At 36.7% G+C, this 25,685-nt stretch overlaps 1 protein-coding gene across 1 annotated transcript in view; it reads left to right on the forward strand.

The window, feature by feature from the left end:
- The window catches only part of STK24 (serine/threonine kinase 24), a 32,852-nt gene extending 10,756 nt beyond the window's left edge, over positions 1 to 22,096 (forward strand). The window contains exons 3-11 of the mRNA XM_070944260.1: positions 6,865 to 6,921; positions 7,536 to 7,644; positions 7,733 to 7,890; positions 9,840 to 10,025; positions 11,933 to 12,078; positions 14,677 to 14,800; positions 17,389 to 17,457; positions 20,044 to 20,180; positions 20,899 to 22,096. Of these exons, the coding sequence (XP_070800361.1) occupies positions 6,865 to 6,921; positions 7,536 to 7,644; positions 7,733 to 7,890; positions 9,840 to 10,025; positions 11,933 to 12,078; positions 14,677 to 14,800; positions 17,389 to 17,457; positions 20,044 to 20,180; positions 20,899 to 20,935 (1,023 nt within the window). The 3' untranslated portion in view covers positions 20,936 to 22,096. The remainder of the gene's footprint in view (positions 1 to 6,864; positions 6,922 to 7,535; positions 7,645 to 7,732; positions 7,891 to 9,839; positions 10,026 to 11,932; positions 12,079 to 14,676; positions 14,801 to 17,388; positions 17,458 to 20,043; positions 20,181 to 20,898) is intronic.
- The last annotated feature ends 3,589 nt before the right edge of the window (positions 22,097 to 25,685 follow it).

Consider the following 25,685-nt stretch of genomic DNA (forward strand, 5'->3'; position numbering starts at 1 on the left):
TTGATCCAATAAATTTTAGATGATACCTAGTCTAACACTTAGGAATGAATAGGAATGGACCATGGTGGACTTTTCAGACAGGTGGTCAGAAGTCTAAGAGTTGGTTTCTGGATTTTGGAAATTCCTGTAGGGCTCATGTGACATCAGGTACCAGTGTCCATGATCCGTGCAATGTGGGTGGTTCTTCTTTTTGCATATATCTAGAGAGATAGTAGCTGAGGCAGAGTTACCATAGGTAATTCTCAGTTGCTAATAATGTGAATGCTGTGTGTATCCAGGTTTTGTACTTCAGTCTTTAAGAACTTGCCCTGAACGTTCGGGGGCCTGTGAGAGTAGAAACCAGAACTCGGTATAAATTGGAAAAGCCGCTGCATTTTCCTGTAGAAACTCCACAGAGATGCCAAGTTTGGTATTAAAAGAAACAGTGCATGAGTGATTTTTGTAGTTTGGAGAACGAAATGTTCTCAGCTTGTAGAATTAGATAAAAGTTCTTGAAGGTCACTAGATCTGTCCTGGAGAATCATGTCAGTGCACAAGGATATTTTAGTTACTATTTGATTTTTGTTTTGCACCTGTAGTACACTAACACTGTGTAGTCTAAGAGTCTATATTTAAACTAAGTCTAGGAAGAGGATCAGCATGGCAATAGCATGGATGGGCTAGGTGCTGAATCATTGTTGCTTTCCCTACCACCACAGTGACTAGGAATTCCTGGTTTCAGATTTTTTTTTTCCTTTTGCACTAATCCAACAAGATACAGTGAGATTTCATGGCTTTCCTCAAACAGTATCAAACATGTGCCTGCAGTATAGTTGTCCTTTAAATGAGACTTTAGAAATGGATCATTATTTCTGTTTCATTCTTCTATTTCCCCAGAAGGTGGCGCTAAAATGTCAAACTGCCTTGTGCTCTCAAATGCGCGCTGAGAGCCTTGGAAAAAAAATAGGCAAAATAAGCAATCCTCAAAATATCCACAAACCTTTTAGAAATATAATTTACAGAAGATAACAGATGCTAAATAAAATATTCTCAGAATCCAGATGGCACAAAATCCTGGCTTACCAAAGTCAAATGGGTCAGATATCTGAAAACCTATAGAGAGACCCATGTTGGAAATGTACGATAGCTTGCAGAATAAAAGTATTTGAGACTCTTGGTTACTTTGGAAGGACAGTTGTGCGGGTCACATAATGATAGATGTTCAGAGTGAAGTGAATGGCTTATGCTGTCGCTACAGAAGTAGAATCTAGGGACTGTTGAGATAACCTCTTCTTATATCCTTTATTATAAGTCTCCCATAAAGGCTCATTTCTTAAAGAGAATTAAAAAAAACTAGTTATGTATACAATAGTTCAGGGGTGTCAAACTCTATTTCATTGAGGGCCGCAACAGGATTGTGTTTGACCTCGAGTGGGCTGGGGGAGGCGTGGCCAGGATGGACGTGGACGTTTTCACTGGCAGAGGGCTGCAAGAGGCCATCACAGCTGAAAATGGAGCTTGGGAGGACCACGTGTGGCCCTCCCAAGCTCCGTTTTTGCTGGCAGGCACTGGGGGGCAGTCTTTCGCTGTTTTCAGGGCGGCCTGTGGGCCAGATCTAAGCACCCAGCGGACCAGATTTGACCCTTGAGTTTGACACCCTTGAAATAGTTGAACTGTTACAAATTTAGTATTATCTTGATTATGATATAGTTTGTTTCTGCTTATTTTCCTTTTTTATTTTTTGCTTTTCTGTGGATATATGGCTGATTATATTCCAGTTATAAGTACAATAGATACTTTCCAAATTTGTTGGATTGGTTATGTAGGATTGATTGTGGGATTGTACTATAGGTATATCTTCCCTAATGACTATGTTTAGTAATGGTTTGAAGTTATGATGGTACTGAAAAAGTACTTTTGCAATCAGTCCTCACATTTATGACTGCTGCAGTGTCCCGTGGTAATTGGATTGCTATTTGTGTACTTAACAACCAGCTTTTAACAAGTCAATGGAGAAGCCGGCAGTAAAATCACAAGTCATGGTCACCTAATGTCTTGCTTAACAACCCATGGTGATTTGCTTAATGACCAAATGGGAAATGACATCATAACTCAATCTTTTGCTTAGCTACAGAGTTGCTGGTCTGAATTGTATCTACTAAGTGTGGACTACCTTTAATGGAATATTGCTGTATTTGTAGCAGTGGAAAAAAGGAGAAAGAAATGACGTCTGTCAATAAAAGCCGAATGCTGTAACTGAAAAATAGCACAGAAATAATTGTCCAATGAGTTATGAGATTTAAAATGTCAGAATGGTAGGGTTGGCTCCACTTTTGGCCAATTTTGTTACAGGCTGCAAATTTTGAAATCCTTAAAAAGAAGAAGCAACAATTGTATGGTACGTTATAGTCACGCATAAAGACTATAATTTTTAAGTCTACAGCTCCCTATCTGTATATTTTACTGTAATGTAGAAAGATACAGATATGTAAAAATATGTTGTTTAGACAGATCAGGTCTTTTGCAGTGATTTGTATGTAGTAATAATGTAGATAAAATTCAAAATCTGACTAAGAATCCAGTTTAACAAATTGACTGGTTTTACTAATAAACCTTTATATGGATATTACTTTCCTATCACGTTGAAGCTATTTGTGTTACAGCTTCCTTATTTGTCTCCCAACTGTAAATTATCTTACAATTTGTTTTGCCAAATATATTCTTCATTGTTAAGATGTGCATTTTCCTTGTAGCTGAGTGGAAAACTAAACATGACAGACATTAATATTCCTTTTCTTGCAAGGATTAGCATTCAGAAGATAAATTGGAAGTTGATCTGTATTTCCCCTCAAAAAATATACCAATCTCTGAGGGCAGTTGATCATCATGATACCCAGGGTTTAAATAATAATAAAGATTAAAGCTATCTCAAGAGTATTGTTAAGTAAAATGATCAAACATGTATAACTTTTTTCAGTTTCCAAACCTTTTTAATGTTTAAAGTTACTGCACAATTATTGACAAGATAAATTCAGTCATTGAGAAAAATAGTTTTTTCATATCACGTTATTAAAAGACCCTACTGGCACTTGGATTTGAAGTAAAACAGCTTTCTCATTTGGCATTAATTCTTGATGTCCTGCTGAATCACTCTATCAGAACTGAGAAGTTTCCATAAATGCTTGCTGTTCCCTTTTTTTGCCTGTCCTGTTTGACCTCATTGCAGCTTCAACAGCAATTGAACAAACACAGGTTTTACTTGTTCTTCTGGCAAAACAGGCTCTTCCCTGCAGATGCTTATGTTTCTGAGGATTTTTAAGATTCTATTTTGAGTTTATTATTACAAGAAACAGTTCCTGTTTTCGAAACACAAACCTACTTTTTGTAATCCAAAATATTTGTTAATGAATCTGCATTTTGTTGTTGTAAAGATGTTACATGAAAGGTTCCAGTATTGCCCTCAGTCAAAATTCATAAATTGAGAATAGAGATTAAGGTAAACATGTTTGTATGTATGTGATACTCGCGCACACACATATATATGCATATTATCTAATAGTAATACTGAAATTGTTCTAAGGTGACAGAAGCCAAATATTAAATTCCTATGAAATCTTTTCTTTGGTAGATGTGTCATGAACAGTTTGTGTTTCTCAAAAAAGTCTTGCCACACATCCTTTATTGTGGAAGCGCACAACCACACAACCAAATGTATTTATTGTACTGTTTCCAAGAACTGCAGTGCGGGTCTGCTTTTTTAAAAAATGGGTGAACCCCATCCTGACTTAAAAATGTGAAATATGCTCTAGGAAGCTGTGTTTTGGAGACTGAAGAAGAGATTTTAGGATTACATGCAGGTTATTATTTATTTATATGATTGCTATCTCACCCAGATTTAAAAACTTGAAAACCATAAGTGTGGTGCCCAAGAATGAACAGTGTCCCTGTTCATAAAAAAACACATCAGTAACAACAGAATTCAGCTAACCTCCTGACCCAAATCTTGAGGAAAACTTCCACGCCTTGTGAAAGACTAATAGGATCATGAGTATTTGAATCTCTAGGGCAGGGGTTTCAAACTTGTGGCATCACGTTGTCATCACGTGATATATCGCTAAACCGGGGGTGGGGGTGGCCAGCGTGTGACGCATCTGGCCCACAGGCTGCGAGTTTGACAGCCCTGCTCTAAGGGAATGCTGTTCCATAAGTTGCCAGCCCATTTTATTAATCTTAGTTTTCAGAACCCTTATTTACTGAATTGAGTATGCAGATATTTTAAGTCATTACAAATGTCACCTCGAAGAACAAGAATTCTGTCTAGCACTGGCTACTTTTAATTTCGGTACTAAATGCCCTTGAACTGAGACGTGTAAGTGTCCTGAGGCTACTTTTAGCTATAGCTTAATGGATTAAGTCAATCTGAAAGAATTCAGTTAAAGTTTGTTGGACATGTTCTTTAGTGCAGAACAGGCTAAAATAAATTTGAATGTACTGGTATATTTTTGGCCAATTGCTGTAGATTGGCGAGGATTTCCAGATCAGTGATTTAGCTGGGGAGAAGAATAGAGAAAAACATTACCTTCCTAATTCAGATTGTGAAAATCAAGAAAGCTGAAGTGAGAGTAGAGGGATAAGTAAATTGATGTAAGGCTTTCAGTTGTAATGACAACACCCCCCCCCCCCCAGAATTGACTGACTTTAGAAGCTGATTTCTTTGCCATTGAGTTTTTGTATTGTTAAGTTAGTAAAGATCTAGAGATTTTTGTAAAACAATACAGTACCATACCAAACAAAAGAAAACACCTGATCATAGAAATTCAAGTGGGTTTAGGCAATTTATTGCCATGGTCTCAGTTTTTAGCTTCAATAGTTTTTCTCCAATATAGCTAAAAAACTGGACTCATTTCTTGTCTGGGATTAGATCCTTTCAATAAAAACAAAACAGGGAGTCTTGGGGCATCTTATTTTGTGGTTCATGTCCTCTTCATTAGATAGATAAAGTCCTATGAAAGAGATGTTCATATTACATATAGATGCAGTAGGAAGGAAATAGTCAGAATAAGGCCATCTTCTAGGTCAGGGCTGTCAAACTCGCGGCCCACAGGCTGGATGTGTCACGTGCTGGCCACGCCCATGCCCGATTTAGCGAAGGGGAAAAAGTTGTGATATGTCACGTGATGCCATCATGACGCCGTGAGTTTGACACCCCTGTTCTAGGTCTTCCCTCCTATTTTTCTGAAGCCATAGTCAATAGGCTTTAAAGATAATTTCCTTTTTTTTTTCTTTAAATGATACTAAACCTTTACCCATACAAGGATGTGATCGGAGCTCTGAACAGTCTTCACTCTTATTATGCTCAGTAAAAAAATAAGCAAGAATTACTTGATCTCTTGCCATTGGAATGATAGTTTATTACAGCTTTGTATTGCTTTCAGTCCCTTCCAGTTTCTTATTTGCTTTATATTAGCCTGCACTTATTTTTAATGCCACAATTCCACTTTACCATTTGCAGAATAGATGGCATTTCACTGAATTTTTCAACTTTGAAACCCAGCCATAGAGCCATTTTTAATACCGTTCCTTTGATTGTAATCAAAGTTGTCCAGTGAATGGCTGTTTTGTAGATCAATAAAGCAGTGCAGATGCTGAGTAAGTTGCATGTTTTTTTCTATACAGCTGCTAAAAAACGATAATCGATTTTTCCCAAATAATGCAAGCAACTCCACAAGCTTAGTGTTCCCCTAGTGCACGCTTATTATATGGCTGAGCCTAAAGACTCACCCTATCAAAAACACAAATTTGTAGAAATGAACCATGTGCATACCCATTCATAGGTTCCTTCACCTTAAGGTGACTCAGCCATCTTATCCCATCCCTGAAATGTCCTGTCCTTCCTCCATCCTGCCTGGCTCCTTTCCTCCTTTGCTTGCCTAGCCTCCTGCTGGTCTGTCCTTCTGATCTGAGACCAAAGGCATTCTGGCAAGTGAAGGGCCAAGGCCAGAGAATGAAATGACAGGGCAGCTTGCCTTTTCACACCAAGGCTTCTTTGTTGCTTAAAATACACATTTTTTAGAAAAGCAGTTTCAACGGCATTTTCAGTCCAAAGCGTGGTTGCATCTCATCACTTAAATTAGGACTTGTAACTAAGACTATTTGGCAGAAGATAAACATTTCTGTGCTTTTGAAATCCAGGGTTTTTTAGTTGCTTCTGTTGTATAGTAAAACTGCTTTGAATAGCTCAAAGTTTTTTTGAGGGCTTGTTGTAAATTCCAAATGTGTCCTTTAATTCTATAAGACCTGCTAGGCTTATATAAAATTACTGTGGCACCAAAAATGGTTACTTTTGACTGGTCCTTGCACTTATTGACTGATCTTCACAGTGCTTCACCTATATGATCAAAATTCAGGACTTTGATACCTGGCATGGATTTTATAATGGTTGCAGTATTCCAAGGTCATACGATTGTCACTTGCAATCTTCTCAGCCAGCTTCCAAAAAGGAAAATCAATGGAAGAAGCAGGATATGATTAATGACCATGTGCTTTACTGAACAATCACCGTGATTTGCTAAACCGTGGAAAAAATGACTGGGAAATCAGACATGACTCAATTAACAGCCACTTTGCTTAGCAACGGAAGCTCTGATCACAGCGATGGTCATATATTGAGGACTACCTGTAACTGGTACATCTGTTTGTTTATTCTGACAAATAAGCCATTATTTATGGTGGCAAATCATATTTATTTTATCATTCTCTATGTGCTTTCTTTGAGTTATTAAGATACAGATATGATAAGGGGCAGGCATAAGGTAGTAAACACTTAAAATTATGATGATGTTAGTTTTTTTCATTATTTGAACGTCATTTTGTATACATTAACAGGACACAAAATTATGGATAATAATGGAATATCTTGGTGGTGGATCTGCCCTTGACCTTGTAAGTAACCAGTTTTTATTACAATTTCTATAATTCATCTGAATTTTTAAATATTATCTTGCAGCTTTTATGTCTTATGTACATCATAAAAATAGATCTACGGCCACTGAATTGTAAACTTCACAAACAGAATTTTAATTATTCATGTAATAAGGAAGAATTATATATGCGTTACTGAAAAAAATCTTGGTTGAATAATATTGGAAACATATTTGAAAGTGCATTTAAAGCTTATGGGTATCAATTACAGCTTTTATTTTTCTAATCAAAAGTGCAGATGGATGAGTCTTTCACCTCCAAACCATACCTTGAAATTCTATTCATGGATGGGCCTCATGGAAGCTTGGGTGTTTGCTATCCCCAAAAATAAATATATGAGGGATTAACATGTTAAATCTGAAGGGCCTAAATTCAAGTACATTCTCAACCAAGAATGTTTCTGGGTGACTTTGTGCCAGTTGATATCCCTGGACTTGACAGAATTGTTGAGCATTATAACAAATATAAATAAAACTAGAATAAATATAAATGTACTTTATTGGACTTCAGTGTTTCAAGTTATTGATCGTTAATTATTTGGCCTTTTGTCCTGAAAATAATGTATTTTATTCTAGTTAGAACCAGGTTCACTTGATGAAATCCAGATTGCTACAATATTAAGAGAGATTCTGAAAGGACTTGATTATTTGCATTCAGAAAAGAAAATTCATAGAGATATTAAAGGTAAAAAAACCTATTGGGGCTCTGTTAGCATTTTAACAATTTAAGCTTAATTTTTCCAATTACAAATTTCTTCTAAAATATTTTCTAGCTGCTAATGTGCTCCTCTCAGAACAAGGGGAAGTCAAGCTAGCAGACTTCGGTGTAGCTGGACAATTAACTGATACACAAATAAAGAGAAATACATTTGTGGGCACACCATTTTGGATGGCTCCAGAAGTAATAAAGCAATCTGCTTATGATTCAAAGGTAAGATTAATGTGCTACTTAATATTTTCAGGCATCACTCAGACAGAAACATATTTTGCACTGTGAGATGTGTAAATGTGCATTTTGGCAACTCATCCGTGGGAATTTTTATAAAAGAGAGCATGGCCATTTCATGGTTTCCAATTGTAATTTTCACATGTGGAATGATTTGGGAATGCTGGAAAAGATGTACATTTTCCACTTGTTTGCATTCTGCTTACAGTCACATTCCAGAATACTTAGAAGCTTAACCTGAGTGGCAGAAAATTGTAGGAGTTTGAGAGCTGGTCCATGTAGGTGACCTTCACAGAAGAGGCCTGTGGATTCCAATACACGTTTATTTGAAATAAAGACTATTATTAAAAATGGAGAAAGTGTCAGAGTGTTCACAGCGTGACTACTATTTTGAGACAACCCAGGAGCAAAATACAGGATACAGAGGTTTTGTCTTTACAAACAGTGGCTTATATACAAGTTATATACAGTATATATACATACACGTGCTAAGCAAAACCAGGCAAGCAATCAGTCTTCTTCAACTCTACACGGAGAACTACAATGCAGATACACGCAACGAGGAGAGTGATACATGAGGAGAGAGTTCCACCTTTGTCTCGTGTATCGGCATTGTAGACCTCCATGTAGAATTGAAGAAGACTGATTGCTTGCCCAGCTTTGCTTAGCACATGTATGTATATATACTATATATAACTTGTATATAAACCACTGTTTGTAAAGACAAAACCTCTGTATCCTGTATTTTGCTCCTGGATTGTCTCAAAATAGTAGTCACGCTATGAACACTCTGACAGAAAGTATCTAAAACATTCTTCCAGGGGTCCCTTCTTTCCAAGCATCTCCATTGACTTTACTTGGCATGTCAAGAGGACCATCCCTAATACATTAAAATTATTTTCTTCATTTTGAATACATTGCTAGGTGCTCTGGTGAAGAATAACAGTGGAAGCTGTAGGCAGGTTCTTCAGAAGGATGGATGACATGAATAAATGTTTGACAATGATTTAAAATTTGAAATTATTATTATTAGTCATATTTCTATGCCACCCACTCTCCGAGGACTCTGGGCGGCTTACACCAAAGACAGTATACTAAATAGCATATTGCCCCCTAACAATCTGGGTCCTCATTTTACCCACCTCGGAAGGATGGAAGGCTGAGTCAACCTTGAGCTGGTGAAATTTGATCAGTTGATCTGCTGAACTAGCAGTCAGCTGAAGTAGCTGCAGTACTACACTCTAACCACTGCGCCAACTCAATTCTTTGGTTATTGTTAACTGCTACTGAGGGGCCCTTAATGCTTTCTGAGCTTCCTTGTTTTCTTGCAGACATTTCATTACCCTACTGATGATGTTACCTAGTTAGGGTAATAAAACATATGCAAGAAAGACCACCAAGGACACCTCATTTCAACTCTGAGTTACAAATATTCTCCGTTATCGTTAACTGCTACTTTTTGCACCAGCTAAAATAATGCAGCTTTTATATCACCTGATAGGCGACTGACAACAAAAATTCTTTGTGTAGCTACCATTTATGTAGATTGCTCATTGTAAAAGAATCCTGGAGAGCATCGGAGAACAGTTGATTCATTTCTAGAAGGTACAAAAAGTTGTGAGACCGGGTCTGCTAAGAGAAGTAGATTTGACCTCTGTGAAATGTGTATATTAATCTATTTCTACCCTTGCCTAAAACTCTCATCTTTTTCACTAATATGATGTTCCTTGACTGAGGTTAATGTAAAGGGCAAGCTCGCTTTGCTCATGCTTGCAACCCTGGGCATTTCTTTCCAAGCAGCTGTTTTTGTAGCTAAAGTTAAGAAGCAGAGAGGAAAACAGGTACATTTGAAAATGAACAGTTGGTAAAAAAAGATGTAAATGATTTCACTTTTTCATTTCCGTCAAATTATAAACTCATCCTTCTGTTAATAGGCAGATATATGGTCCCTGGGCATAACGGCCATAGAGCTTGCGAAAGGAGAACCACCACATTCCGAACTACATCCAATGAAAGTTTTATTTCTGATCCCAAAGAACAACCCACCAACGTTGGAAGGAAACTACAGCAAACCTTTAAAGGAGTTCGTTGAGGCCTGCTTGAACAAAGATCCCAGCTTTGTAAGTTACTAGATTTTGGTGGGTGTCTCTGCATGTTGTAGCAGCAGAAGAGCTGTCTCCGTCTTTGTTTTTCAGAGCCCTAGGAATGAACCTACATGAATTTTCATGCCATTTAACATTTATTTTAAAAATAATAAGTATACTATCTAAGAGTTAAATCTAAACTTGTTTTATGCTCCTTACTCAAAACCAAGGATGGAGTACTATCTTCTTTTCATTTGAAGAAGTATGCATTTATTGTATATTTAATGTATACATATATACATAATTAAGTGTATATAGTGTATACACTGAATGACTATCAAGTGTTGTACCTTATGATTCTTGACGAATGTATCTTTTCTTTTTACATACACTGAGAGCATATGCACCAAAGACAAATTCCTTGTGCGTCCAGTCATACTTGGCCAAAGAGAATTCTTTCTTTCTTTCTTTCTTTCTTTCTTTCTTTCTTTCTTTCTTTCTTTCTTTCTTTCTTTCTTTCTTTCTTTCTTTCTTTCTTTCTTTCTTTCTTCCTTCCTTCCTTCCTTCCTTCCTTCCTTCCTTCCTTCCTTCCTTCCTACCTACCTACCTACCTACCTACCTACCTACTTTACTTCTGTCCTACTCACAATTTTGTTCAGGTGCTGTATAAAATAGTGAGGATATTTGGAACTGTTCCATAATTGAAAACTTGTTGAAAGTTTGAAATAGTGAAGACCTGAAATAAAAACATTTTTATTTTTTCTAGTTTCAGAAATCCTCCTTCCCCAAAACCGGGAAATTAAAAAAAGGATTATGAAATATTAATATTTTATTTTTAATGATACCAATTAAGACTTGAAAGAAATATATCAACTCAAGAAATAAACTGATTGGAGAAAGGTGGAGAAATATATTCAAATATATTTGCATAAATACAGTTTATGTAAAACATAGAAATTCATGAAAATGAAATAATAAAGAATGAGAAGTAATAAATGATGGTAATGATAACATTTCAGATTCATTACATGAGACAAATTGGATTGTTTCACTTGGAAAATATGTATTTTTCTTTCTACACTTTCTACAGAAATAACCTATCTTAATTTACAGCATTGATAGTTTCTTTCTTTCTTTCTTTCTTTCTTTCTTTCTTTCTTTCTTTCTTTCTTTCTTTCTTTCTTTCTTTCTTTCTTTCTTTCTTTCTTCAAGTTTTTTATTTTATCTTACAATATATCCATATCAATGCATGAACAGTGTGGCATCTGGGTATCATACATTTTAGTACAAATAAAAATAGTGCTGTTAATCATACACTACACCCTGTAGTTAAGCACTACAGGGTGGCTTTGGCTCCTTTTGGAGCCCACCAACAGTGAGAACTCAGCACAGGAGTGCGGAGACCCACTCCTTGTGTCTGATCTCACTGCAGTGTCAACCAGAAGTCAACATTGATAGTTTCTTATTCCACATATTAAACAAAAAGAGAAGCTCCTGGGTTTATACACTTAATTTGCTACAAGAATGAAAACATTATAATGTAAATTCAAAATAAACATAATTACTGTTTGAATAAATGTTACTTTTCCATTATATGAAAAATGTACTTTTAGTAAGAAAAATAAATTATACATAATCTATTCTATAAAGAGCAATTGCAGAACAATTTTTTTTACAAATATATGAGATTCTGAGGCATGGATAAATGGGTGGAGGTGAGATCAATAGGATTGATAACAAGAGCTATACAAGTAATATCTCTTTTATTTTCATTGATCCCCCCTCCCCATTGCTTCAAAATTTGTGGAAACTCTTAACCACTCTTTCCAAGATGGGCGGCCAATAAATTTTATAAACAAATAAATAAATTTAGCCATATTGTAACTGATTAGTTACAATAGTTACAATCAGTTTAGTAAAGAAACTTACTTTCTATTTTTAAGAGACCAACGGCCAAAGAACTCCTGAAGCACAAATTTATAATACGAAATGCAAAGAAAACTTCCTACTTGACAGATCTCATTGACAGACATAAAAGATGGAAGGCCGAGCAGAATCATGATAATTCCAGCTCTGAAGATTCAGATGGGTGAGTGTGAGCCCAAAAGTTATCAGTTTGGTGTTTGAGGATGAAGGAGTACTTCAGATACGATGGATGAGATTCACAGAGAGGTTCAGAAGTCTATTCTTAGATGTGTTCTGAATCAATCTCTTAAAAAGTAGCAAAAGATTTGTAGCCAACGTAATGTTCTCGAAAATTATGTTCAAATAAATATATGCATACTCTACCATTCTAAGAATGCAAAGTTTTAGACAAATATCATCCCTTATCTCAGTGTTTCTAATTCTTGGCAATTCTGTTACCATTTTATATACAGAAATTACCATCCATCAGAAATTACCATTACCATCATCCCTGATTTTGAAGAGTCTTCAAGGTCTTGAAAGTTTTCCTGAATTTCTCTTAGAGGCTTTCTCCATAACCTTAGTCTTTCCACTGGCCATATCCAATTCCCTTTCTTACTGATTCTAACCATGAATCATGCAAATGGGTCTTCTCATTTGAGAAGAAAATATAGGGAATAAATATATACTCTAGAGTGGGAAGGAGAAAACAGATTAAATGTTAGGTTATTCTCTATTGTATATTTAATCTATTTGAAAGAAGAAATTGATTACTATATATTTGGGCACTAAACATGTATTCACAAATATGATACATAGCACATAGAATAACAGAGTTGGATGGGACTTTGGAGGTCATCTAATCCAACTCCCTGCACAAGCAGAAGAGTTTATACAAGTGGCTTTCCAGTCTCTTCTTGAAAGCCTTCACTGATGGGGCACCCACAACTTCTGAAGACAAGACATTCCACTGGTTGATTGTTCTCACTGTAAGGAAATTTCTCCTTAGTTCTAGGTAGCTTCTCTTTTTTTGATTAGTTTCCATCCATTGGTTCTTTTCTTGCCTTCTGGTGCTATGGAAAATACCTATTTTTTGGAGTATAAGACTCATCTTCCTTTTTTGGTGAGGAAAACAAGAAAAAGAAATCTGCCTCTGCCTCCCAGCAATTTTGCCTCGTTACAGCAAACAGCCTGCTTTACTTTCATTTTCGTTTTCAGCATAGCTTGATTAGCACAAGGGAAAAAAAAATCTGCTCCAGCAATTTACCTCCTTGCAGCAAGTAGCAGAGGCCCATGGAAAACAGCTGAGAGCAAAACAGCTGAGAGTCGGGAGGCCGATCCAATCAACTTGTGCTAATTAGGCTGTGCTGAAGCTGAAACAAGCTGTTTCTTCTTGCTGCTTGCTGCAAGGAGGTAAACTGCTGGGAGGCAGAGGCCAAAGGGTGGGGGCCAGTGGGTGGGCGGTGCTACATTCGGTGTATAAGACACACCTAAATTTTTACCCCCTTTTTGGGGGAAAAAAGGTACGTTTTATACTCCGAAAAATATGGTAGTTTACCTCCCTAATCTTTGTGACAACCCCTCAAATACTGGAGTACTGCTATTATATTTCTCCTAGTTCTTCTTTTTACTAGATATAACCAATTTCTGCAACTTCATATGTCTTAGTGTCCAGACCCCAATAATATTTGTTACACTTTTCTCCACTCTTTCCAGAGTCTCACATTTTTTTTTATATTGTGGTGACCAAAACTGTTTGCAGTATTCCAAGTGTGCCTGTACTAAGGCTTTGTAAAATGGTACTAATACTTTACATGATCTTGATTCTATATTAATGCAGCCTAGAATTGCATTGGCTTTTTTGGCTACTGCCACACACTGTTGGCTGATATTTAAGTGATTGTCCACTTGGATTCAAAGATCCCTCTCATAGTTGCTGGCATTGAGCCAGGTTTGACCTAGTCCATACCTGTACAGTTGGTTTTTCTTGTTTAAGTGTAAAACCTTTTATCTACATTGAATTTCATTTTGTTAGACAGGACCCAATGTTCAAGTCTGTTGAGATCCATCTGGATCTTGAGCCTATCTTCTGAGATGTTAGCTATTCCTGCCAGCTTGGTGTCATCTGCAGATTTGATGAGTTCCCCTTCTACTCCCTCATCTAGATTATTTATGAAGATATTGAAGAGTACTGAGCCTAAAATGGAACCTTGGGGTACTCCACTGCTTACTTCCCTCAGTGTGGATGTAGTTCCTTTGAGGACTACACATTGAGTATAATTTGTTAGCCAGTTACAAATCCACCAGGTGGTGATGCTGTCTATCCCACATTTTTCCAAGAAGTAGGTTGTGGTCTACTTTGTCAAATACAAAATTTGATAAAGCAAATACAAATACTACTTATCTTAACATTTTGTAGGATTTTGACTTGCTGTTAAAAGATCTTTCTGTCCGCTCACAGACTTGACTTATTTTAACTTGAACAAACACTAACATTTTAATCAAGACAAATGAGGGTGGGATAAACAAATACACTGCTTGTTTGCTTTAATTTGCTTCCTACAAGTTTCCAAGAGATACAAAGGTTGTTATCTGAGCTAAACTAAGGAGCCTTAATTCGTAATTAGTAAAAACATCCCTTGTATCATTTTTATTTCTAATGTAAGTTAGATTTTTGTTGTTGCCTTCAAATATGATTGAATCTGCCAGTTTTGTACTGTCATCAGTTCTTCATAAATAACAAGACCATCTTGTAAATGTCAGAAATTTATTTGTGTTAAAGTGAAACAGATGAGCAGGCATCAGGTGGCAGTGACTCGGGTGACTGGATATTCACGATCCGAGAAAAAGATCCGAAGAATCTGGAGAACGGAGCGACCCAACTCCACGAGTGGGAAAGAAACAAGGTATTTTACTATTAATATTGTGGGGCATTAATGTAGTATTTTAAACAGTAATGCCTGTTTTGATGGCTGACTTATCTTGAAGTCTCTTCTAAATTGTGAGGTCTAACTCTATGCAGATTTATTTATTTTATTGGTTCAATTTATATGCCGCCCTTTCTCCGGAGACTCAGGGCGGCTTACAATGCGTTAAGCAATAGCCTTCATACTTTTGTATATACCTGCTTAGTAGGGCTTTCAGCCCCCCCAAGCGGTGTTCTTTTTTATACAAAGTCATCTTATTGCTCCCACAATCCGGGTCCTCATTTTACCTACCTCGAAAGGATGAAAGGCTGAGTCAACCTTGAGCCTGGTGAAATTTGAAAACTCAAATGTAAAACCCTTGTGTAGTTTACCAAGGCTGTTGTTTCTTTGAGACAAATGGTTTCTCAACAGTGGTTGGCAGCTGCAAAGCAGCATGAAATACAGTCTGAATTATTGTTTGATTACCTGTAGTAAGCTCTTACATGTTCTCTATCCTGCAAGTTGGAAAGTCTGGACAGTTATCATTTTATTTAGAATCAGTTGAAAGGGCAGCAGCGGCTGAAATCCAAAGAACTGGGAGTCTGCTTATGTTCTCCAAAACACCATGAACAGGGGTGCTATTCATCAAGTTCTGACAGGTTCTGGAGAACCAGTAGCAGAAATTTTGAGCAGTTCAGAGAACCGGCAAATACCACCTCTGGCTGGCCCCAGAGTGGGGAGGGAATGGGAATTTTGCAGTATTCTTCCCCTGCCACGCCCACCAAGCCACACCATGCCCACCAAACCACGCCCACAGAACCGGTAGTAAAAAAAATAGAATTCCACCACTGAGTCCATGAGCCCAATTGTCTCCAGCTTTGTTTCTGCAGTCCCTAAAGCAGTGGTTTTGAAATTTTGCAAGTTTAAGATGCATGGACTTCGATTCCGGGAGTTGTTATCTTAAACTTGTAGTTTGCCTTGAAGTTGAATCACACACCTTAAACTTGCCAAATTTGAAAAACACTGCAACAAAGCATCCTTAGATCACTGTCCCTGCAATTTAGCAGCAAAATCTTTCCCTCCCCAAGAATATGTTGAAAAGTTAGCAAAAGTTTTCAGCGGCAGTGTTTTTCCTCTTTTTGAGGGCCAAAATAAAGGTTGCACGTTTATCATCCTCAAATTCCACCGAACCTCTCTTTTCCCAAGAAATGGAAATGCTGGCCCTGCTTAATCTTCTAAAACTCTCAGACCTGATTTGAGAATCTTTATCTTTATCTTTATTCAAATTTCTATACCGCCCTTCTCCTTTCGGACTCAGGGCGGTGAACAGCTAAAAAATAAAACATTTTGTATACAAAAGTTAAAATAAATTTAAAATAATTAAATAAATTTGGCCCATTAATTTAAAACATTCCAATTAAAAGCCATATCAAAATTATTAAAACCAATCATAAAATCAGGACAGCCCGGCTAACTGAAAAAAAATAGGTTTTGAGAGCCCGACGAAAAGACCGGAGGTCTGGGATCACTCGTATCTCTGGGGGTAGATTGTTCCAGAGGGTGGGTACTACTACAGAGAAGGCTCTCCCCCTGGGGGTCGCCAGCCGACATTGCCTGGCCGACGGCACCCTGAGGAGGCCCTCTCTGTGGGAGCGAACTGGCCGGTGGGAGGCAATTGGTGGCAGGAGGCGGTCCCGTAGATACCCCGGCCCTAAGCCATGGAGCGCTTTAAAGGTGATCACCAACACCTTGAAGCGCACCCGGAAGTCCACTGGGAGCCAATGTAGCTCGTGCAGGAGAGGAGTCACATGGGAGCGCCCCGTCGCTCCCATAATCCCCCGCGCGGCTGCATTCTGCACCAGTTGGAGCCTCCGGGTACACCCCAAGGGGAGCCCCATGTAGAGAGCGTTACAATAGTCCAGACGAGAGGTGACGAGTGCCTGAGTGACCGTGCGTAGGGAGTCCTGATCCAGAAAGGGGCGCAACTGGCATATCAGGCGGACCTGATAGAAGGCCCCCCCGGCCACGGCCGTCGTATGCCCTTCTAAAGACAGCCGTGTGTCCAGGAGGACACCCAAATTGCGGGCCCTTTCCGTGGGGGCCAATGATTTGCCCCCAATAACCAGCGATGGCGCCAGCTGGCTATACCGGGACGCCGGCAGCCACAGCCACTCGTTGTCCCCCATTCCAATGAAAAGCTCAAGATGTGGTTCAAAGGAATCCTTGATTAAGCATTTGAAGAGCTATTGTTGGAGAGGGAAAAAACAAAGCAGTTGTACAATTAGGGTGTGAACCTATGTTCTTGTATTCCCTTCTCTTATTTTGTTTCTCTTTCTGACTTATTCCATTGGCTCATTCCAAAGTTCCATCAGATATATGTATTTTGCTACATTTAATTTTTCGGTTAGGGTTTGAATGCATTGTTCAATTCCAGCAGGCTTTTTGCCATGCACATAATTTGATACATATCTATTATCTTGTTTGTAGCTTAAGAATTTAATAAGCAATTTTACAGGCAATCTGGCTTCTTACAAGTCTTTATATTCTCTTTTAACTAATTTGCAATATATATATATTTTTTCTGAAAGGAAAATACCATTCAAAGGCGCCCTGCATCTCGAAGCTTATCTACAATTATATCGCCATTATTCACAGAGGTAATATCATTGGATTAATCATTTCTTCTCCCATTTAGAGATTGTATGAAAAAGTTGGGAGAAAATAAGGGAAAATTAATGCAGTCAGAGTTGTTCTTATAAGCGAAACTTTCAAGCATTTTTGAAAGAGAAGCTGCTCAATTCTTGTGATGCATGGGGAGAGCATTTAATGAATGATTGCATGTTGGAAGCTTAATTTGGGGCCAAGTTTTTAATGCTTACGATTTTAATAGATTTTGGTATGGTTTTTATGTTGTTTTTTTGGTCATTGTTTTAATTTTTGATTAGAAGCCATCCGAAATTTGATATTGAATGGGCAACTATATAAAAGTTTTAAATAGACATATAAATATAAATAAAAAGGATGTTGATGTCTTCAGAAAGGCCATGACTTACCTTTTTTTTAGAGCAGGTGGGAATCCTGGATAGGGATTTTTTAAAGGGGGCCATCCACGTTATTGACTCCATGATTGCTTCCACCAAAGGTGTAAGGTGAGGGAGGAGGGTACACTGATCTTGAAGTGGTGATTGTCACAGCAAAATTGTGGCAAGTGCCACGTGTTGGAGTGACAGCACCTATTTGTTTCAGTTTAATTATATTTATTTCAGTGTATAGAGCTACCCACTCAAAAAAATTCTGGGCAGTCTACAACATAAAAACAGTAAAGAAATAAAAATAAGTAAGAATCCAGGAAAAACAGATATATAAAAACAAAGAGTATATAAACTTGTAGTGCTGAGGTCAAAGTTAATTTTGCATTAATATCAACACATTAATGGTTCATGCAGTCTCCTGGCCCTGAATCCAAAGGAAGACCCATGGCATTTCTAAAAACCAGTATGGTTGGAAGCATCCAGATCTCGGGGCAATGATGGACTTTCCAAAACTCACCTGATGCACAGTTCAATAGATGGGATCCAAACTTGTTGGGTGGGCAGCAATACTTGGAGATAGACAGTCCCTTAAATATCCTCTGGTTGTACCATGGAGGAGTTTATGCATGATAGATAACCAGTACCTTGTTTTATAGCCAGAAACCTTCTGGTAAAAAGTGTTACATGCATACCATGCCCATAATTACCTGCACTGCTGAACTGTGGATTCTTCAAAGGGAGTCCCATCTAGAATGCCTTGTAGTAATGCAGTAAAGAAGTCACTAAGGTATGACTGTGCAATAGCTGAGCCTCCCAATCTAGGCATGGTTGCCATAGACATGCAAGATGGATTTAGGCAAAAGCCCTTCTAACCAAGACTTCCATCTGCTCCAGAAGCATAAGTAGCAAGACCAAGCTGCATACCATTTGTGACTGAGGTAGCCCAGTCCCCTCTACAAAAAAAGATGGAAGAACTCCATGATCTTGTCATCCTAAATCACACAGCACTTGATGTTGCTAGAGCTGAGCCTGAGCCATTTCTCCATCCATAGCCCACCCAGCATTCTAAATGGAGATGGAACCTTGAAGACATTAGTTGGGTGAAAGGGGAGCCAAGTAATCTGTGTCACCAGATGACCTCCATCATCAGCTTCATGTGAATGTTAAGTAGGAGAGAGGAGGCTGTCAAGCTCTGAGGCATCCGACACGCAGGGGGCTAGGGCCAGACTTCTCACTTCTCTTCTAACTGGAACTGGTTCTCAAGAAAGGAGAACCATCTTCTTTTCCATGGTTTTAAAGTTGGCCGAGAGCAGGGTCGGTGGAGAAACCAGCAACTTTGGTCTGGGAGCAGCAGCAGTGGAAGAACCTGGCGCCTTTGTGATGCCACAAGGGGGAAAACAGCTCCCAGCGAAGGAGGATGTGGGTTGTCCTATGTGAAGTTGTTCCACACAGACTTAACTAGGCATTTAGTGATGCAGTTCCTACTTTGCCATTTCTTAAACTGTTATTCATGCTGCGTCTTGGGCATCAGTAAGGTCTTCTTTTTTAAAAAGGCAATAAAAATACCTTCTTTTCAGCTTGTACCAGAGGAAATTCATTTCCCTAGAGTAAAGATTATTATTATTATTATTGATTATTTTATTACATTTCTATACCGCCCTTCTCCCGAAGGACTCAGGGTGGTGTACAGCCAGAAATAAAACCATAACAATATAAAAATTAAAAGCAATTTAAAATAAGATAGTTTCAAATGCTAGTAGGATTTTAGATGTAGTGTAAATGATGAAGTGTAATTTTTTTTTTTTAAACACCTCAGCCTCGCTTGTGTTACTTTCTCCTCTACTTATAAAAAGGATTTCTAATGTAGGGAAAGAGAAGTGGTAAAGAGCAGGAATAGTTGTGATCAAAATAACAGAAATGGTCCTGTTGTGTTAGTGGTGAACCATCTGGATTACATCTCTTATGTAAATTGACAAACAGTTGCTAATTTGAAGTTCATTTACTTCCTAGAGTTCCATAGAAAATGTGTATTTTCTAATTTGCATTGATTTAAGGCTTATTCAGACTCTATAAAATGGTTTATATGCACCCTGTATGTTTCCACACAATCTCTACAAAGCACAGAGCTCTGTTGTTATTTTTTTTTTATCCATACACATTTTTTTTGCAAACGTTTCAGATGCTTAGAACTAATCCTCTTCTGATTTTTAGTTGAAAGAGAGAAGCCAAGCTTGTGGGGGAAACATGGGCTCCATAGAAGAACTGAGAGAGGCTATTTATTTAGCTGAAGAAGCTTGCCCGGGAATTTCAGATACCATGGTGTCTGAGCTAGTACAGCGGCTTCAGAGGTATTAATTACAATAATGTTAACAATAACATTCCCTTTGGACAGAGTTACTACACACATTTCCTATTCTTGTTATTCATATTAAAATCATTGGAACTGTGTTTTTTGGATCTTTATAATAAGGATGATGATGATGATGATGATAATGACATTCTTAGAATATTTAGAACTCTTATTAGTGTATCAAAAATAGCAATATCAACTTAAAGCAGTTTTGATTTAATTTTTTATTGGATTGTTCCTATTGGACCATAGCAAATATTAGTTTCTATCAGAATAGGAACAACATGTATTTTACTGATGGAAATATTTGCCTTTTTGTTTTGATGTTGGTGAAGTTAAGCCAGCTGAAAGTCATAGATACTTCCAGAATAGCAAATATGTTTTGGTTATCTCTATTTCAGATAATATAAATTCAGAAAAACACCCGCTAAGCTCATAACGTTCTTTGATAGTGAAAGTGGTTTTATATTCTGCGTATGCATGTGTTGGTCATTGGTACTGCATATTTAGAAAATTGGTAGTTTTCTAAAAAACCTATAAGAAAGGTAGCTTTGGAAAGCTAGTTCCCAATCGTAATTCTTGCTCAAGACTCTGCTTTTAAGGGCAGGAGTATATTTTTCTAAAAGATTGCAACTGAGATACATTTATTTTTATTTTCTGTGTAAAACATTTTGTTCACTACTTTTGTTTTAACAACATGCTTTTTCCCTTCCCAGGTACTCAGTAGCTGGAGGGAGCAGCTCATCCCACTGAAGTCTGACCCTGTGGCCATTTTTGCTACTTCAGTGGGGCGCCTGCAGGCACCTGTTCTCAGGCTGGTCTTCCACAATTGGCAGGCAATCACATGGACATTTCTGAAAGTGCATCAACAGAAGAAGGTGTTTTAGCAAGAGCACTGTTTTTCAACTCTGTATAGGTTTTTTTTTTTAAAAAATAATGCACATATTCAAAGGAGGTATCTTTATACATTTCTGAGATGTAAATTTAGGATTTCAGTTAGGAACTAAAGCTATTGTGAAATCTCAGGTATCTTGTGTTAAGTCATTGGCCTTCAGCTCAAGGATCCATAGGTGGGTGGCATTTCAATCTGAAATGTGTGCACTAGTGGCACTGCCACCATTTTCTTTGTTTTAAGGTTTTGTTTTAAGAAAGAAATGGAAGTCTGGAGTTCAGTCCCATGTTCCACGTTTACATTTAACATGGATTGGGGTTTAAAAGAATTGAAGGCAACCTCTTTAAGTAAAAAAAAAAAAAATCTGTGAATTGGATGTATTATTGGCTCTGTGTACAAATTTGTATATAGTCACTTTTTTACTGAAATTTGCTTGACATGCATACGGATTCTTCTGTACAAATTGCCAAGAGCTTCTGTAGATGATACTAGTGAGGTAAATATTTTGACAGATAGATCAACTTATTATAGGCTTGTCTTTGTTTCTATGAAAATTTTAAATTGTATTATAGCAGGGTTTGCTTGACCTTTGTTTATAGGTCAGAAATAAAGCCGTGCTATAAAAATCCAGTTTATACCTCAGATGCAGGTTTTTTTTTGTGTTACACAGTAGCATTTTTTTTTTTTTTTTGTTTCTAATCATGGTACGAAATTGATTGTTTTAATTTAGGATATCATATTCTTTGCAGTTCTCTAGTTTTGCTTATCTTCATGGTTTTATATCTTGTTTAAAATTGTGCCAATCCAAAGTTTAAATTTGTTTTTAATAGTTTTCTTTTGGAATTAATGTTAACATATAACTGAAAAAGGCACTTTTTTATATGCTTCCTAGAAATTCTGGATAAATAATGGCAATTTTGCAAAATACTGGTTATAAAAAGAATTTTAAAAATGCGAGCAACTTTAGTTACAATCATTGAAATCAATATTTGGGCTTAGTTTAATATCTGAAATTCATTGTGTGGTAGAGGAAGATATATGAAATTTCGTTAAGATCTAAAATAGAAAACTACAGTTCACTTTAATAGGTAAGAACTAGTACAGTATAACTCTTATCTATTGTTAAAATAACTACATGATAGAAATCCCATCTGAATTTTTATTTTGAGGTATTTGGAGAAAAGTGGAATAAAATGTAGTTAAAAGGTTGTGGTTAGTCAAGAATTTTAGAAAGGGCTTGCTCTTTGTTGATTTACAATAAATTAATGCTTTCAATATTATTACACTGTTTTGATTTCAATATGAAATCTGTATTGTAATCTTAAAAAAATAAATAACACAGTAACCCCAAAAGACAACTTGCTGTAGAAGATTTACCCTATGACCAAGCCTTTGGTGAAAATCTCCTTTCTAATTTGTTTTGAGAAAAGCATAATAATGGTATAAAGGATGGGCCCATTGTGTCAATGGAAATGAACTCACTGAATGTTTAGAACCTGTAATATCATCTTATCAATGTAAAGATTGAACAATTTACTAAATTGAGTGGAAATAATATTTTACAGCCTTGTGTTTGAGTCAGCCATGTTGCCATCCCATTAGAATGGACGTGATGTTAACTGGATGGATTTTGTATTAGTCTCTACTCCAGTGTTTACAGTCTGTGAAATGTAGCATGATGTAAGCTACACATTGAATTAGGGCGAGGTAGGTGAGAAATCTCTCTCGAATTTTCAGCTAAGCTTGTATGCAGTCCCAGATCTGGTAACCTTTTAAGATTTTGGATTGCAAGAATGTTGACTGAAAGATTTTGTTAAATGGAAACCAAAAGGACCTCAATGACTGGCTCTTTTAAAATTAGTAAATTAATATTTTGTCAGAGCTATGTTCTTTTACAGACATGGTTTTTCCAACAAACGCTTGTTTATTTTAAATCAGTTAAAAGATTACTATTTTGCCAGTTTGCTGTTTGAGCCAGTGCAGTTTATTTAAATATCAGTTTAATTGACTTAATCCCATATAAATTGTAAATATGCAGAATTTCAAAATGACATCTTGTTTGGTATAAATGAAACAACTTGGTGAAAGCAAATTGTCTTTGCATTATATTGTAACCAAATTTAAACTCTAAAACACCTTTTGTTGTTTCGAGTCCGTTTTTACTCTGACTGTTTAACTTTACAATACTGTTTATTGAGCCTTTAAGTATTGTTTTAGAACTGTCCTAAAAAAATCCAGCATTGCAGTGTTGTATGTATTCAGGATTAGTCTTTGGCAGTTGATAGCAGTTTCCTGCATATTAAATAAGGTAATATTTCGTTTTACTAAAGGGCACCAAAATTTGCTGGTGTAGAGTGGACAAATTTCCCATTTTTCATAATGAAATTGCTAAACAATCTGAAAGCAAGCCAAGTCTTTCAAACGGCAAAGGTTTTCTATCTGGGTCTGTTGGGCCACTTTTTAACTATTAATTAGAATATATATTTCCATTATAGCCACACACTTGTAAATGAACTCTTGAGACCACTGATTTTTCTTGTGGAATTGTGAGAAGTTGCTTCTGTTTACTCACAATCATTTAGGTGCCACCCTCCACCACCACCCCCGAGTTCATTGCACTGTATTTTGATTGATTCTTGACCCTTACAGTATATGAAGCATTTTGTATGTTACATAATTTTCAGTATTGATATTTTTGTAATAGTTTAGAACCTATTGAAGTTGCTTTCGATAATAGTGGAATTTTGCAGCCATTAGTGCATACGGGGGTGTATTGTATATTGGCTTATATATGTATCAATGGATGGAAGGATTTAATTTTGGAAGTTGAAAGATGACAGGTATGTTGGGATACAAAGTCCTCAATTCGGCTTCCTCCCTTATATATAGGCCGTGAGCCAAAGCACAAACATAAAACTAGACTTCATTGTATCCTTGTCAATCTGCTACTGAATTGAAGTCGTAAATAACACAAAATGGCAAAGCAATTATTTTGGCATTTTAAAGGCTTCCTGATATACTACTATAAATGTTCATGTGCAGGAGTCCATTTTATCACACGAATGAAATTTTACTAGTCAGCAATTATTTATTGGGGGTATGGAATGCTGTGAAATACCTGTAGAATGCAAACAACTGAATTTTGCAAAGTTACATGTAGAATTTGGTGGATTTTCCATCTATTGATTCCCCCCCCCCCTTTGGCACCCATAATGTATATGGATGTATACAAAATCTTAGTAACACTTGTGCACCTGACAAAGTAGAAGGTTAGTCCAGCAATGTGGAAAGGATATGTTTCTTTGCTTTTCATTTCCAAAATTTATAAAATGAATTAGCAATGTAACTTATGGATCTTTCATTATGTCCAAACAAGTCATTTCACACAGGGGTTTTAGGGTGGAAGGTGGAGGCTATTCTAGCAAAGATATGTGCATATATGATGCATAGAACATTGAAAGTGCTTAAATTAGCATATAAAATCCTCCTTCCCATTATATACACAACATAAAGAGTATATAACACTGTACACTAGAATACTTGTAATATTTCAGAAAATTACACTAAGTATCCCAGAATATTGCCTGGAAAGTTTTCAATTCAAAACACTGTAGTAAATCAATCTCTCTGATCTCTAATCCAATTTATGCCATAATAAATTGGTTAAGATGTCACAAGACTTTATTTTTGCTCTTTTTAGGTTAGCATAGTTACTGTTGTACATTATGGTGAACTAGAAATGTTCTTAGAGATGTTTAATTGTTAGAGCCATAAATCAACTTTAAAGGTCTTCAGATTTAAAATTATTGATACTAGAAAGAGAGCAGTAATTGTACACTTCTATCATCTAATAACTTTTAGTAGAATCTGAATATACAAAACATCTACATACTTGAGGAATTCACAGTAGCTGGATAAAATATTCTAATTATGAATTGGATGTTTTTTTTTTTTTTTTTTTTTTGAGAAGCATAAAAATATGATTTCCTTGCTAAATTATGGCAAAGGTCTAACTCTGGCCAACAGTTGCTTTTTGGAAATGCACAACATAGCAGTCTAATATCTGGCTTATTTTTTTCATAAGCATCTGGGAATGCCTTTTTAAAATCTCTGTCCATGGAGGTCCCATTTTTAGCCATCAAGTGACATATGCAATGAAGACCTATTCTTTGATCAGGCTCTGTTTACTTCTGTAATTCTGCTGTTTATAATCTGTATACAGTATATTTGCTTATGTCAGATATCAACCTATTCTCAAAACCTTGTATGTTTCATGACACAGAAATAAAGAAATACAACCATTTTGATATGTCATTGAGCAGCGTATTTATATCACATACTTTACAAGAAAGTACACTTCAGAATTTAGTGACACTTAAAGGGAAAAACAGAATCATAAGCTATTGTGTTATTGCAAGTCCAAATTCTGTTATGGCTGCAGTGTTCTGGAAGAACGGATGTAAATATTCTTATCAAACTGTTAGGTTGTGTACAGATGGAAATATTACCTAAGAATTTTGAATATTCCCACGAATGGGAAAAACGTCCTGAAACATCACGTGATGGCAACGTGACACCACGAGTTTGACACCCGTGGTTTATGCACTTCTA

Source organism: Pituophis catenifer, unplaced genomic scaffold (assembly GCF_029215685.1).
Source record: "Pituophis catenifer annectens isolate HBS135680 unplaced genomic scaffold, rPitCat1.0.hap2 SCAF_4, whole genome shotgun sequence".
Classification (NCBI taxonomy): Eukaryota; Metazoa; Chordata; class Lepidosauria; order Squamata; family Colubridae; genus Pituophis; species Pituophis catenifer.